This window comes from Prionailurus viverrinus, chromosome C1 (assembly GCF_022837055.1).
Source record: "Prionailurus viverrinus isolate Anna chromosome C1, UM_Priviv_1.0, whole genome shotgun sequence".
Lineage (NCBI taxonomy): Eukaryota > Metazoa > Chordata > Mammalia > Carnivora > Felidae > Prionailurus > Prionailurus viverrinus.
In genome coordinates this window covers 51628699-51642240 of record NC_062568.1, presented here as the reverse complement: position 1 = coordinate 51642240, position 13542 = coordinate 51628699, and the positions used below count along the sequence as shown (strand labels likewise).

The 13542-nt window shown below is 39.1% G+C and overlaps 1 protein-coding gene across 4 annotated transcripts; it reads left to right on the top strand.

The window, feature by feature from the left end:
• The first annotated feature begins 2789 nt into the window (after window positions 1–2789).
• On the top strand, window positions 2790–12947 carry HNRNPA3 (heterogeneous nuclear ribonucleoprotein A3). 4 transcript variants are annotated; one of them, XM_047871122.1, is made up of 11 exons: window positions 2790–2890; window positions 5088–5210; window positions 5301–5447; window positions 5530–5740; window positions 6067–6156; window positions 6240–6332; window positions 6414–6494; window positions 6953–7096; window positions 8213–8335; window positions 8431–8502; window positions 8595–8965. In XM_047871122.1, exons 1-10 carry the CDS (start codon window positions 2885–2887, stop codon window positions 8481–8483), a joined length of 1071 nt encoding a protein of 356 aa, XP_047727078.1. In that variant the 5' UTR covers window positions 2790–2884; the 3' UTR covers window positions 8484–8502; window positions 8595–8965. The 4 variants fall into 4 exon arrangements, with proteins under 4 accessions (XP_047727078.1, XP_047727076.1, XP_047727077.1 ...); XM_047871120.1 differs by lacking the exon at window positions 8595–8965 and adding an exon at window positions 11288–12947 and having other exon boundaries at window positions 2800–2956; XM_047871121.1 differs by having other exon boundaries at window positions 2800–2956; window positions 6953–7093.
• Window positions 12948–13542: the final 595 nt, after the last annotated feature.

Here is a 13542-nt window from a genome sequence, read left to right as displayed (position 1 = left end):
TCAGAAACTGCATAAAGCCACTTCGACCATAAAACCTAATGTCAAAATGTATTCACAGGATGATCTTTAATGATCAAGTTGGTCATTAAAAAATGTGGAAAATTTTTATTTGAAAGATTTATTCTAATTTAATTTTTAATATATTCTCTAATGCATTATTACTTATTTTATAATTATATAAAGATAATGCTATGACTTTTTTTTACCATCAGTTAGATGCCTCCAAATCTCTTCTTTTATGTTACTAGTTTGCTGTGCAAAAATTATCCTTTTCTGTATGTGTTATGATATGAAAGATGTTGAGAGGCCCTGATATAATTTCTTTATAAAGTGTGTCTGCCATCTCATCTCACCCTAGGACCTTGTCCCCTGCTTCCCGCACCATATAGTTTCTTTCTCTCTTTCTCACATTTCAAAGAGTGCCAGGGCTACAGTGTACAGTGGCCAAGGTTTAAGTCTGTATCCAACAGGGTCAAGTACTCCAGCATGGATATTTTTATGAGATACTATGTGGCTCCAGGGCCGGAGGGTAAACTTAGACAAAAGCATAACAAATAGCTAATGTCGAAAAATCACTTAACAGCAAACCTGGATAAATCCAAAGAGAGGAATCCATATTTACTCAAGGATAAAAGACGTGAATGAATGTACAGACATATCATATTCTTGGATGGAAGTACTTAATACCCCATCCCCCATCATTTCTCATATGAATATAAGAATTTAATACAATTAAAAAAAGAATAATAGCAAATTATGATTATTATTACTAATTAGAACTAACTTGGTTAGCAAACACCTAGACAAACATGCCCTATGGTGAAGCCAAGTGATCAGGTTTTTTTTGTTTTTTTCCTAAGTAAGCTCAATGCCCAATGCGGGGCTTGAACTCGTGACCCTGAGATCAATAGTCACATGCTGTACTGACTGAGCAGGCCAGGCGCCCCAAGTGATCAGTCTTCTTGATGACCTTTGCAGTGGCTCTTAGGTATCTTGGTGTAGACACTACCTTCCTAAGTGAAGACGTCTTTAACTTTGTGTTTTTCTTTTTTCTAATTTTTTTTAACGTTTTATTTATTTTTGAGACAGGGAGAGACAGAGCATGAACAGGGGAGGGTCAGAGAGAGGGAGACACAGAATCGGAAACAGGATCCAGGCTCTGAGCTGTCAGCACAGAGCCTGACGCGGGGCTCGAACTCACGGACCGCGAGATCATGACCTGCGCCCAAGTCGGCCGCTTAACTGACTGAGCCACCCAGGCGCCCCTTTGTGTTTTTCTAAGTACTCAGAATTGTCCAAGTTATTCATGACTATTTCACAATAATCAAACTCACAAAGCCTGATGTATTAACCAGACACTAAGGGTATATATTTTCTGAATGTCTTAACTACTTTTGTTGGCTATCAGGAGTACCTGATAAAAATACATAATGGTTTGCTTGTGATGTGGAGTCATAATAGGAAGAGGCTAATTTAGAGGGTTATTTCATCCAAGTTACATTAAGGCCTGGTGACTGGGTTCTGCCTCAGAACAGAGTACTTTTTGTTCATGCCTCCTAAATAAAACACCTGTTCCACTTGGCAGCGCTAGATAAACATCAACAAATTCTTATTCTTTGCGCTCCCTTTTCCAAACTCCAAGCCCACCATTCCCTATTTAACACAAACTGTTTTTCAAGCGATTTATATATTTGATTAGATTTCTAATCTTTCCAAAGGAGCGCTTGCTCAATTCTAAAGTGGCTGACTGCTTCTTTACGGATCGTTACATTAAAATACCGGGCATTTCTTAGCAGGGTAGGAGACTTGCCAATTGTGGCCACTTTTATCAGTACCTTCGTTTAGACACGGATCGGTAGATTATTAATTTACAGCTCCCATAGGTGTTGGAGACTCACCTCCATTTTTCATTTAAAAAACTAAAACTAGAGCTCAGTAAGGTCGAATGATGTAAAATCACTACATAAAGGATTATTAGATCGGTTTTCTATCTGTCTCGTTCGTTATACTTCAAAATCGAGTTGGAAACATTAAGATAAAGATCACTCGCGTAAAAGAAGCCTAACTGACCACCCTTTTAGAAATCTTGTAAATCATTCCTGAAATTACGTCCACGAGAACAGCTGTTTCAGCTTTCCACGTTAACCAGAAGTTAGAAATCTGTGGCGATAGATTTAAGTTCAGTGAGTACCTAATGAACTGACCTCGACCAGTCCTGCCTCAGCTCATTAAGGGTGAAATTTCACTAGATCAGCCGCGTTTTGAGGCCTTTCCAAGGTGCCTATGAATCACACATGTCGGGGTCGCAGGGATACCTCACAGTGGGCATCGCAGTCACAGAATCTGGTCTCTGGCATGTGGAAACGTGCGAGGAGATGCCGAGGGGCCCACAGGGCTTTCTTGCAACCTTAAAGCACAGGTGAGAAAAGTGCGGTTTTATTCAGGCACGGGAATGAAATGAATTCGTAAGAGCAAACCGAGAAGCCTACGTGGGGGAGGGGAAAAAAGCGCGAGAAGAAAGAGAAAAGCTTTTTCTCCGGTGACGCGCGGTCACGAGGCATTCTCCCGACGTGGGCGCTCGCTATTGGCTGAGTCCCCGCTGACGTCCCCGCCTGAGCCCCGGCGCGAACGTCGGAAAAGGCGGCACCGCACTGGAAGTCGGCGAGGCGCGCGCGCTCCCGCGGACCGGCCCGCCCCCGCTCCCCGCCCGCCAACCCGCTCGTCCATTCCCTCTTCGCGCCTAGTTGCCCACGCCCCCTTCCGAACTTGCCCCTCCCCCACAGGCCGGTGGCGCGCGGAAAGCGCGTCACGTGATGACTAGCCCCGCCTCTTCCTCTCGGTCCCATATTGAACTCGAGTTGGAAGAGGCGAGTCCGGTCTCAAAATGGAGGTAAAACCGCCGCCCGGTCGCCCCCAGCCCGACTCCGGCCGTCGCCGCCGCCGCCGGGGGGAGGAGGTATTAGGGGGAGAGCGGGGGGTTGACGGGTAGTGGCCGGCGTGGGGGGCCTAGTTCGGTGGGAGCGGGGAGGCCGGGTGGACCGTGTCGACCGTCCCGCGCTCTGCGTTGAGACGGGCGGTGGGAGGGGGAGGGGAGCGGGCCTCGGAGGCCTTCTGGGGGCCCTTCGCTCCCCTTGCCTTCTCCTTCGGCTGCACAGGTGGCCCCTCGGAGGCGTTGCGTGGCTGGGGAGATCTCGGGAGAGGAGCTGGCCGGCAGGCCGCGCGGCCTCGGATCCAAGGCCGAGGGCGGCATGGCGGGCCTCGGCGGGAGCGGTTGGGAGGAGGCGGTGGGGGAGGGGAGGGGACGAGCAGTCACATCCGGGCGAGCGAGCAGCCGGGCGGCGGCCACATTGACATTGATCCGCTGCCGCGTTACGAAATGGCGCATTGGGCCGCAATGGCCGCCGCCTCGCTCCGCCGCCGGGAAAGAGCGGGGGATTGGAAGGAAGCGGGAGGAGGCGGCCCGGCAGAAAATGCCACAAACGTTCTTGGGTCTTGGGGCCTAGTGCTTTCGCTGAAGTTATGCCCGCGCGTTTCTCGTCCTTTCAGATATTTTTAAGGCGACGAGAATTTAATTCTCCTGTTTTTTTCTTCGCAGCACCCAGTTGACAATAATGAAATTTTTAAAAAGTTTGCTGCTTTAGAATACTTCCTGATTTACTGTTCTTGCTAAAGTACTTAGAATTATACGTATTTTCGCGCCTTGTGGGTTGGCTGTAATGGTTTCTTTGATTTTTGTTGTAGAGGACTGCAACCACAGTTGAATTTTTCCTGTGTTTGAGATAATTTTATGCGGTTATAAGTTTTTTTTTTGGTCATCTTTGTGTTTTGTCGATTAAGTGCTGTTAACCAAGATTTGAAAAGATTACGTGAATGGTGCTTTAGGCTATTAATCATTTAACATTTTTTTCTAGCATGTGACAGTCTTTTCATATTAAATGCCTTAACATCTCTACTTTGGAAGACACACGAAGACATTAGAATGTAAATGTGAGCCCCTTTATTTAAGGACTTTGGATGAATTAATTTTAATGCATGCATTAAATGGCAGTTCATGTAACTTTATTAAGGAAGTAGTTAAATTGCAAAACAATTCAGTCCATATCACATCTTAATTTTTTTAAATCTCGTTTTGTTTTGTTCTCCATTCTTGTCGAACATTACATACTATATTTAATGTAGCTTGTCCTTTTTGTGATCCTGTTTTTGAAATTTTTGCCATGTGATACAAGTGCAAATACAGATTGGTTATAGAAAGCGATCAAGATAAATGATGGGTTTCTTTTTGTAATTTTTGGAGGAAGAATGCTGGTTTAGCCTGGTATTGAGGAATACCTGTTTTAACATCTTGATTTTCTTGAAATTGATGAATTTTTAAAAGTTTACCACTAAGAACCTTTAAGTTTTTCTTCACGGTTTTGTGGTTTAAAACTAAAATGCTTGAAACATAGACTGAGGAGGGAAGACATGAAAATAAATGGCATGGATGGAATACTGCTTCTACAACATATTGGTTTTTTTTTTTTTTAAGTTTTTTTTTTTTTAACGTTTATTTATTTTTGAGACTGAGAGAGACAGAGCATGAATGGGGGAGGGTCAGAGAGAGAGGGAGACACAGAATCAGAAACAGGCTTCAGGCTCTGAGCCATCAGCACAGAGCCTGACGCGGGGCTTGAACTCACAAACCGCGAGATCATGACCTGAGCTGAAGTCGGATGCTGAACCGACTGAGCCACCCCGGCGCCCCAACACATTGGTTTCTTAAAGAATAGTTTGCCAGTAGCAACTTCTAAACTCTGTCCCCAGATACTTTTAGTTGAAGTCTAAAGTTAAGGGACTTTTGATTCCAAGTTTTCTTGGACTTCAATGTAGTTGAAGTGATGTTGGCATTTGAAAGACTGGCTACAGAATTTTTTGGTGTTGGTACCTTTAATCAGTTGATGCGTGATCTTACTCCAATTTTTAATTGGACAAAGTGTTAACGGTACAGGAATTTGATGTGAGTTTATCATATGTAGCAGATTAAAGCTTTGTGCACCTTAGCAATTCATCCGCTCAAAGAAATAATTAACATGTATTTGTTTTCTCAGGGCCATGATCCAAAGGAACCAGAGCAGTTAAGAAAACTGTTTATTGGTGGTTTGAGCTTTGAAACTACAGATGATAGTTTAAGAGAACATTTTGAAAAATGGGGCACACTTACAGATTGTGTGGTAAGTTAACTAAAAGAGCAAAAAAAGGTTGTTAGGGGGTGTGGGACCTGTACAGATGTATTTCAGTACTTTAAAACTTCTGTTTTATAGGTGATGAGAGACCCCCAAACAAAACGTTCCAGGGGTTTTGGTTTTGTGACTTACTCTTGTGTGGAGGAGGTGGATGCAGCAATGTGTGCTCGACCACACAAGGTTGATGGGCGTGTAGTGGAACCAAAGAGAGCTGTTTCTAGAGAGGTATTTTGATATTATGCTGCATAATGTGCGAAATTGTTGAAGAATTTGAATTTGGTTTTTGACATGTATTTTTTATACGTAGGATTCTGTAAAGCCTGGTGCCCATCTAACTGTGAAGAAAATTTTTGTCGGTGGTATTAAAGAAGATACAGAAGAATATAATTTGAGAGACTACTTTGAAAAGTATGGCAAGATTGAAACCATAGAAGTTATGGAGGACAGGCAGAGTGGAAAAAAGAGAGGATTTGCTTTTGTAACTTTTGATGATCATGATACAGTTGATAAAATTGTTGGTAAGTAGGAATTTATTGGAGCTTGAATGAGAAAACAAAAGGTTCCTTTGTGCTATGCTAGATTTGCCAGACTGCTTATCATTTTGTATTGTGTTTCATAGCATATAAAGCATATGGTTCAGTTTTCATAAATGACTACACCTGTGTAACCAGCATCCGGATCAAGAAATAAATCTTATTTATTGTTCCAGAACACTCCCTCATTCCCATTCAGTCACTACTTTCTTGATGATATTTTAATGAGTTTTAAAAAGGCTATCATTTATATGTGCTTTTCCAAACATCAAATAACTTCTGTTTGTTTGTTTGATTAAAAAAAATTTTAGTTCAGAAATACCACACTATTAATGGGCATAATTGTGAAGTGAAAAAGGCCCTTTCTAAACAAGAAATGCAGTCTGCTGGATCGCAAAGAGGTGAGTAGAACAATGTATATATACACAATAGAAGTGAGTGGTGTTTGTAAGGTTTTTAAAGATCTTCCTTGCCCGTGTTAAAGGTCGTGGAGGTGGATCTGGCAACTTTATGGGTCGTGGAGGAAACTTTGGAGGTGGTGGTAACTTTGGCCGCGGTGGAAACTTTGGTGGAAGAGGTAAGATGGTTATCTTTTAATGTGTCTACCTAAAATTTGCTAAGTGGAGTATTTATTTTTAATTCATAACCTTTTCCTCAGGAGGCTATGGTGGTGGAGGTGGTGGCAGCAGAGGTAGTTATGGAGGAGGTGATGGTGGATATAATGGATTTGGAGGTGATGGTAAGTTTTTAACTGTTTGATGTTTTGACTTTATGTACTTTATTGGTAGTTAAGCATTTGTTTACATTCTGAGTTTTAGTGAAAACTTCCATGGCTTATTACAAAGTGTGATTTTTTTATAACTAATGACGTGAAAGACCAGATTCCCCCCCCCCCCCCTTAATTTTTAACATCAGCTAGTTCTCTTTGGTTAATAATGTTTATTGTACTAGCAGGTGAGCCAGACTGTGTCAGTGGATACTGCTCACTATTTTCTTCAGTGAACTTTAACTTTAAGCTTTTATCTTCATTCTCAGTAGCCCAGGTTTCTGATGCTGTGTTAATGAGGTATTACCAGCCTTTAGAGTGTTAAGTCATTGGTTTATTTTTCAGTTGGTTGGTGGTGATATAAATGTAGTTCAATAATTTGACTCTACGTTTGTGGGGTTTTTTGTGACTTTTTTTTTTTTTTTTTTTAGGTGGCAACTATGGTGGTGGTCCTGGTTATAGTAGTAGAGGAGGCTATGGTGGCGGTGGACCAGGATATGGAAACCAAGGAGGTGGATATGGTGGCGGTGGTGGAGGATATGATGGTTACAATGAAGGAGGAAATTTTGGAGGTGGTAAGCTTTTACTTGTTTTAAATATTCCATATCATTTATAGGTCATTACAGATGTCTTAAAAAATGTTAAAATGTAGCATTTAGTCAAATCATAATACTAGAAAATACCCAAATGATGGGTGATGAAACCAAATTTTTTTGCTGGCTACTTAGCAAATTGGTAAAATGTGTTCAACTGTTATGTAATCGAAATGGACATATTTTTAGTAATTGCCAGCATTAACTTAATTCTAGGCACTTTAAAATTGGACAAATGGGAACTGCAAATTAAATACAGACATGTTGAAAACTCAGTTGTCATCTAGGGTTTAGGTGACAGGAGTATTTTGAATTTTGATGTCAGGTACATTTCAGATAATCCAGTTTCGTCATTATTCCATGATACTGTAGATGAAGAGCTTTGTTAGGGATACATTGAGTTTCGTTGGGATGTTAATGTGTCAACAACAGAAGGTTTTTAAGTTTTTGTCATTTTAAATTATTTAATTTTTAAGTAAGCTCTGTGCCCAGTGTGGGGCTTGGACTCAAAACCCCAAGATCAACGGTTACATACTCTACCCACTGGGCCAGCCAGGTGCCCCTTGAAGATTTTTTTTTTAACTTTAGAGAGTGGGGGAGGGGCAGAGAGCAAGGGAGAGAATCTCCATGCTGAAAGCGTGGAACCCCATGTGGGGCTCTGTCTCAGGACCATAAGATCATGACCTGAGCTGAGATCAAGAGTCAGACACTTACCTGATTGAGCCACCCTTCTTTTTTGAGTAGCTCATTTAGAGTATGTTCTTTGTCATTGATATAAAAGTTGTACTACATTAGAATTAGAGTGAATCAAGCACATTTCTGATGGTGTTAGTAGTATGAAGGCAAGAACATGAACTGGGGCATAACATCTGATGCGGACATAGGAGCTCTTCTGGACCATCTTCACTGATTCCTCCTCTCCTACTTATGCCTGAGGTCTGCTAGTGGGCCTCTGTTGGTAGAGTTGGTAGCTCTATAAACTGCAAATGGGTTGCATTTTAAGTGTTCCCAAGTGTGCTGTCACAAGAATGGGTACATACGTTAAAAGAGGAAAATAATTGTATAGGTCAACCACCAACAAAACTTTTGTGATTTCAGGTAACTATGGTGGTGGTGGGAACTATAATGATTTTGGAAATTATAGTGGACAACAGCAATCAAATTATGGACCCATGAAGGGGGGCAGTTTTGGTGGAAGAAGCTCGGGCAGTCCCTATGGTGGTAAGTACTTATTTATTTTTATGGTTAAGTTTTCCATAGACTTCTTAATTTAAAAACATACACAGATTTTTAAAACAAAACTTGTGTATTTCTAGGTGGTTATGGATCTGGTGGTGGAAGTGGTGGATATGGTAGCAGAAGGTTCTAAAAATTTTCAGAAGAAAAGGGTAGGTATCTTTAAATTTTTATCATGATGATAAAGAATATGTGGAACTGTTCACTGAGTGTAATAATTTTTTTATCCTGTATTATTCAACAGGCTACAGTTCTTAGCAGGAGAGAGAGCGAGGAGTTGTCAGGAAAGCTGCAGGTTACTTTGAGACAGTCGTCCCAAATGCATTAGAGGAACTGTAAAAATCTGCCACAGAAGGAACGATGATCCATAGTCAGAAAAGTTACTGCAGCTTAAACAGGAAACCCTTCTTGTTCAGGACTGTCATAGCCACAGTTTGCAAAAAGTGCAGCTATTGATTAATGCAATGTAGTGTCAATTAGATGTACATTCCTGAGGTCTTTTATCTGTTGTAGCTTTGTCTTTTTCTTTTTCTTTTCATTACATCAGGTATATTGCCCTGTAAATTGTGGTAGTGGTACCAGGAATAAAAAATTAAGGAATTTTTAACTTTTCAATATTTGTGTAGTTCAGTTTTTCTACATTTTAGTACAGAAACTTTAACAAAATGCAGTTTTGAAGGTGTTTCCTTGTGAGTTAACAAGTAAAGAAGATCATTGTTAATTACTATTTTGTATGAATTTTGCTAAAGTTAACTGTAAAGAAACACCTGCTGACTTGCAGTTTAAGGGGAATCTATTCTCTGCATTTCCAAACCATGAAATGAATGGGCTCTGACATGTGGAGAGAATAGATATTTGTATGTTTGCAATGTGTGTTTTAGATAAATAGAATTGGGTATTTAAATTAGCATATTTGTGAATTTAATAGCATTAAGATTTACCTTCAAATGAAAAATCTCAAAATTCCTATTTGGTTTTTGTGCATTTTATTTCAAAATGTAATCATATGATTTTAGTGTGTTAGCTTTGCTGAGAGTCCTAGCTGTGTTTAGAACATCTCCATTCTACATTCACCATGGTCACATGTGAACTGCCATAGTTTTATTTGGGTGTAAAGAATGTCTACTGCCCTCTGTTTAAATTCTGGAAAGGGGTAGTGGATGTTTTCCCTTTCCCTTAAAAACCATTCTTAAAAACTTTTCAAAATAACAGGACCACTAAGCCTGCTGTATCTGAGCAAATTAGTGGCTACTCTTATTTTCCCTTTTTAAAGCACAAGAGGCCCATAAGTCTTCAGTTATTTTCCTTGGTTTAATATATATCTATTTTTTTGATACAAGCTTTCAGAAGCAAGAGAATAAAAATCATGCATTGTTGAACCCTTAACTGGCTGGCATGCTTTCCTGTGTGTACCCTCTGTATTCTGCTGGATAAAACCAAGGACAGTCTAGATAAAAATCATCCCAAATGACTTCCTACAGTAGAAGTGTAGCATAGTTGCTTAGTACAAACTCACTTTCCAGAGACCCAAATTCAAATTTGAATAGTCTGAGTTTTTGCTCACTTAAAAATCCACAAGAACACACTGTTATTCCATATGTATGTTTGAACATATAAATCATGTTGGTATGAGTTAACAGTTTGGTTTGGAAGACCCTGGTTGAGAAGAGTTTTAGATAAGGTCGTAAATATAAAAACCAATGTCTACTGTTGTGCGCCAGCTAGTGCTTACAATTTCATTCGAGCCCTGAGTATGTGCTCTGCTGTTACTCTTTCTTTGGCAGTTGAACGTTGAATTCGAGATTATTTTTGTTTTCAGAAGTACTAAGCAAAACAAGCAATAAAAAGGGGAATGGGGCGTGCTAGTGTTTGAATATGCTCTCTTGTTGCTCTAATTCTGTGCCTCTGTGCATTATTAATATTTGGATGCATGCAATGCCAGCATGGAAATCGGTCTTCACAGATACTGCAGTTTTCCAGAAAACACTCACAAACCAATAAATGTAACAGACAACATTCCATTTGTTAACGGACATATGTGAATAAGCAGCGTAGAAAATAGGCTAATATTAGAAAATGGTTAAGTCTTTAACAACTTCAAATGTGGTTATATAAATGGACACTGTCAATGTTCATCATTTAAACCTGGGTACCTGGTCAAAGTAATGCTTGGGAAACATTTTATTAAAATTGAGCTAAATTGTCTCAAGTTCTTTTATTCATATAATAAAGGTTGAAGGAATGGGGGAGATTGACATTTCCTGTTTCTATGTTTGTGAAAATGTTTGACACAACCTTGACAGTATCCTTTAATGGCATATGAGGTTAATTGTACTGTTAACAAACTTTCTGTGTTCTGGAACTAGTTTAATAGTGAAAATATTTTCAGTAAGTTAATGTTTGCAACCTATAAGCAGGTGAAATCTGTGTATGTGACCTGTTTATAAGTTGTATTAGCTTAGTTCTTGTGAACAGTGTGGAAAAGTAAGCCATGAGGAGAGCGATTTAACCAGCTTTAAAGGACCTAAGATGTGCATTTTAAGCACAGTGTGGATCAAAGGAGACTCACTAAGACAGGACTTCAGCAGCCTTTTGAGTATGGACAAGTCAGCATAAATAAAGAATGACAAGGCAGCAGCAAGAGCTTCAACTACAGAGAAGTGAAGGCATAAGATACTATGGTGATAGTGAGCAACTTTCCAAAAGCTAGTTAAATCTGCTTATTACAACTGAAATATCGAAGAAAGTCTAGCAGGAAGGAGCTCTTCGCCTTTTGGAACATCACAATGAGAGATAGTTGCCACAGTCACTAGGTCTAGCATTTAGACCTGCAAGGAAGGGCAATAAGCATTAGGTAAGGCTTGAATTTGAATTTTTTCACTAATTAAAGAGTAATTTTTTGTAAAGCAAGGTAAGAGTAATCTTTTTGATTTGCAGGTTGAATGAGAACCCTACTTGCCTAAATGAGGAATGTCTTTCCTACCATCTTATATACGAAGGTTTCTGGCTGGGTAAGGTTTGTAGCTCACAGTAAAAGCTCATGACACCATTTGTTTCCCTACAAACTTATATGACATATTTTGAAACTATTAGGTACATTGGCAAAATTACTCAGCTGAATACTTTATTTCAGAACCAGATCCAACATTTTAGAACCACATCCAACAAACACATTTTAAACAGTTTCAGGCCCTGCAACAGCCATGAATATTTATTTTGAGTCAGATGTGGCCCCATATATACAATTCATTGTTGGTGTGTTTAGGGTAAAGTTGATTTTTGATGAGTAACCTTAAATTTTGTGAAGTTTTTGTAATAAGCATGACACTTGTAACAGAAGCATTAAGCTGCTAATCCTTATTCCATGAAAAACACCTTAGAATGAACTTTCAAAATTGTCAGGTGATAGAAGAATGGTCTTCATTCAAGTGGCCTCATAAAGTTCTCTTGCATATAAATCCAGGGAATTACTTGAACTAATAGGATACATTTTGGTTCTTTTGTGTTTTAATCAGTTAACCAGAAGTAGTGGGGGACCTAATTGCGCTAATACTCCCTTAAAAGATTTCCCAAAGAGTAATTAAAATATTAATTACTATTTAAATCAGTTGCTGATCATTCATAAGGGCTATTATCACTGTCCCAAAGGGCTTATTAAAAATTTGAGAATTTGAGGGGTGCTTGGCTGGCTCAGTTTGTATAGCATGCAACTCGATCATGGGGACATGGGTGAGTTCAAGCCTCATGTTGGACTTCAGAAAAATTGAGATTTGATGTTTATGTACTTGAAAAAAACTTGGGGGACAGGCTTTTAAAACAGTTTCTAAATTACAAAGTTAATACATAGGTGTAGTTTTAGTTTATTCTCAAAATGGTTGGCTGTTTCCTCCAACTAAATCAGGACTAAATTTCCACACATCATCATAAAAATGAAGTGTTGAAGAAGATAATAGTCTTCTAATGATAAATTTTCTTTTAGTGTGAAGCAAATTAACCAAGATAGGTAATATTCTTTACAGTCCATCTCCTTTCTTTTGAAATAAAATGATTTTATTTAAATGTAGTTCCACTGTCATTTCTGAAAAATGTGCTCTTTAGTCATAGCACCAGTAAGCCAAATAAGGAAGTTCTAGAAGGGGGAAAATGGTTGAGCCAGGCTTTGTAACAGATTTTTGTCAAACCAACTTACAGGTTATTGCTTCCCACACTACATTAAAAAAAAAAAAATGCCTGATAGACACTCAAGTTCTAAAAAAGAAAATTTGGTACTAAAGATCATTTGTTAAGGAACCGAACGGTTGGAATAGGCTTGGTTTTAAGAGTTCTGGTATGTCACAACTTGAAACATTTCTAATGAAGGGACAGTATCGGAGTTCCAATAATTGAATGTCACAAATAGGTGAATAAGCAAGTTAATGGCAGGGGTAATGAAAGGATTGTTAGCCTATATAATACTCAAGATTACTTTTAAATTTCAATGTTTTATCCTGATTTTTAAGACTTAAGAGGTGGTCTGTAATGGATTCAAATGTTTCATTTGTAGTATTAATGAAATGTTTACAGAAAGATAACTTTTTCATTAAAATATTTTTAGAAATGTGTGTGTTGTTTTGTTGCTTTCCAGTGTTTGTGTGATTTAAACACTCTAGGTGAATATTACATACTTTATTAGTAATAAAATAATGGGAAACTTGAAATGAGCCTTTACATAGCAGTTCAAGGTTATGGATTCTATTCAGTGGGAAACATACATGACACTGGAAATGGGGACAGAAAATGAACTGAAACAGCCTGTTGCTTAAGGATTTAAGTCTTGAATACCAGTGTATGAGATGCTTGGGTGGTAAGTGAGGAATCTGAACTTAAAAAAAAAAAAAACGCAGTTAAGGATACTTAAATGACTGAAAAGATAGGAAAGATAAAGGGGTTTCAGCTGTTGGATGCATTGGGTTTCAGTGGATTGGTTGAGTATTCTGTGGTGTGAGGGTGGACTGGGAGAAAACAGGAAATTCAGCCAGTCTGGAATACTGCATTTTTATCCAAATAAAGGTGGTAATAGTCCTCTGTTAAAGCAAGTACTTTGGTGGGTAGAGTTTTAAGAATTGTGACTTTTAGAGAAACTTTGTAGCATAAATATTTGGATTCTTAGCATTAGTAGCTATTAAGAACATGTTGAATAGGAGTTGTAGCCA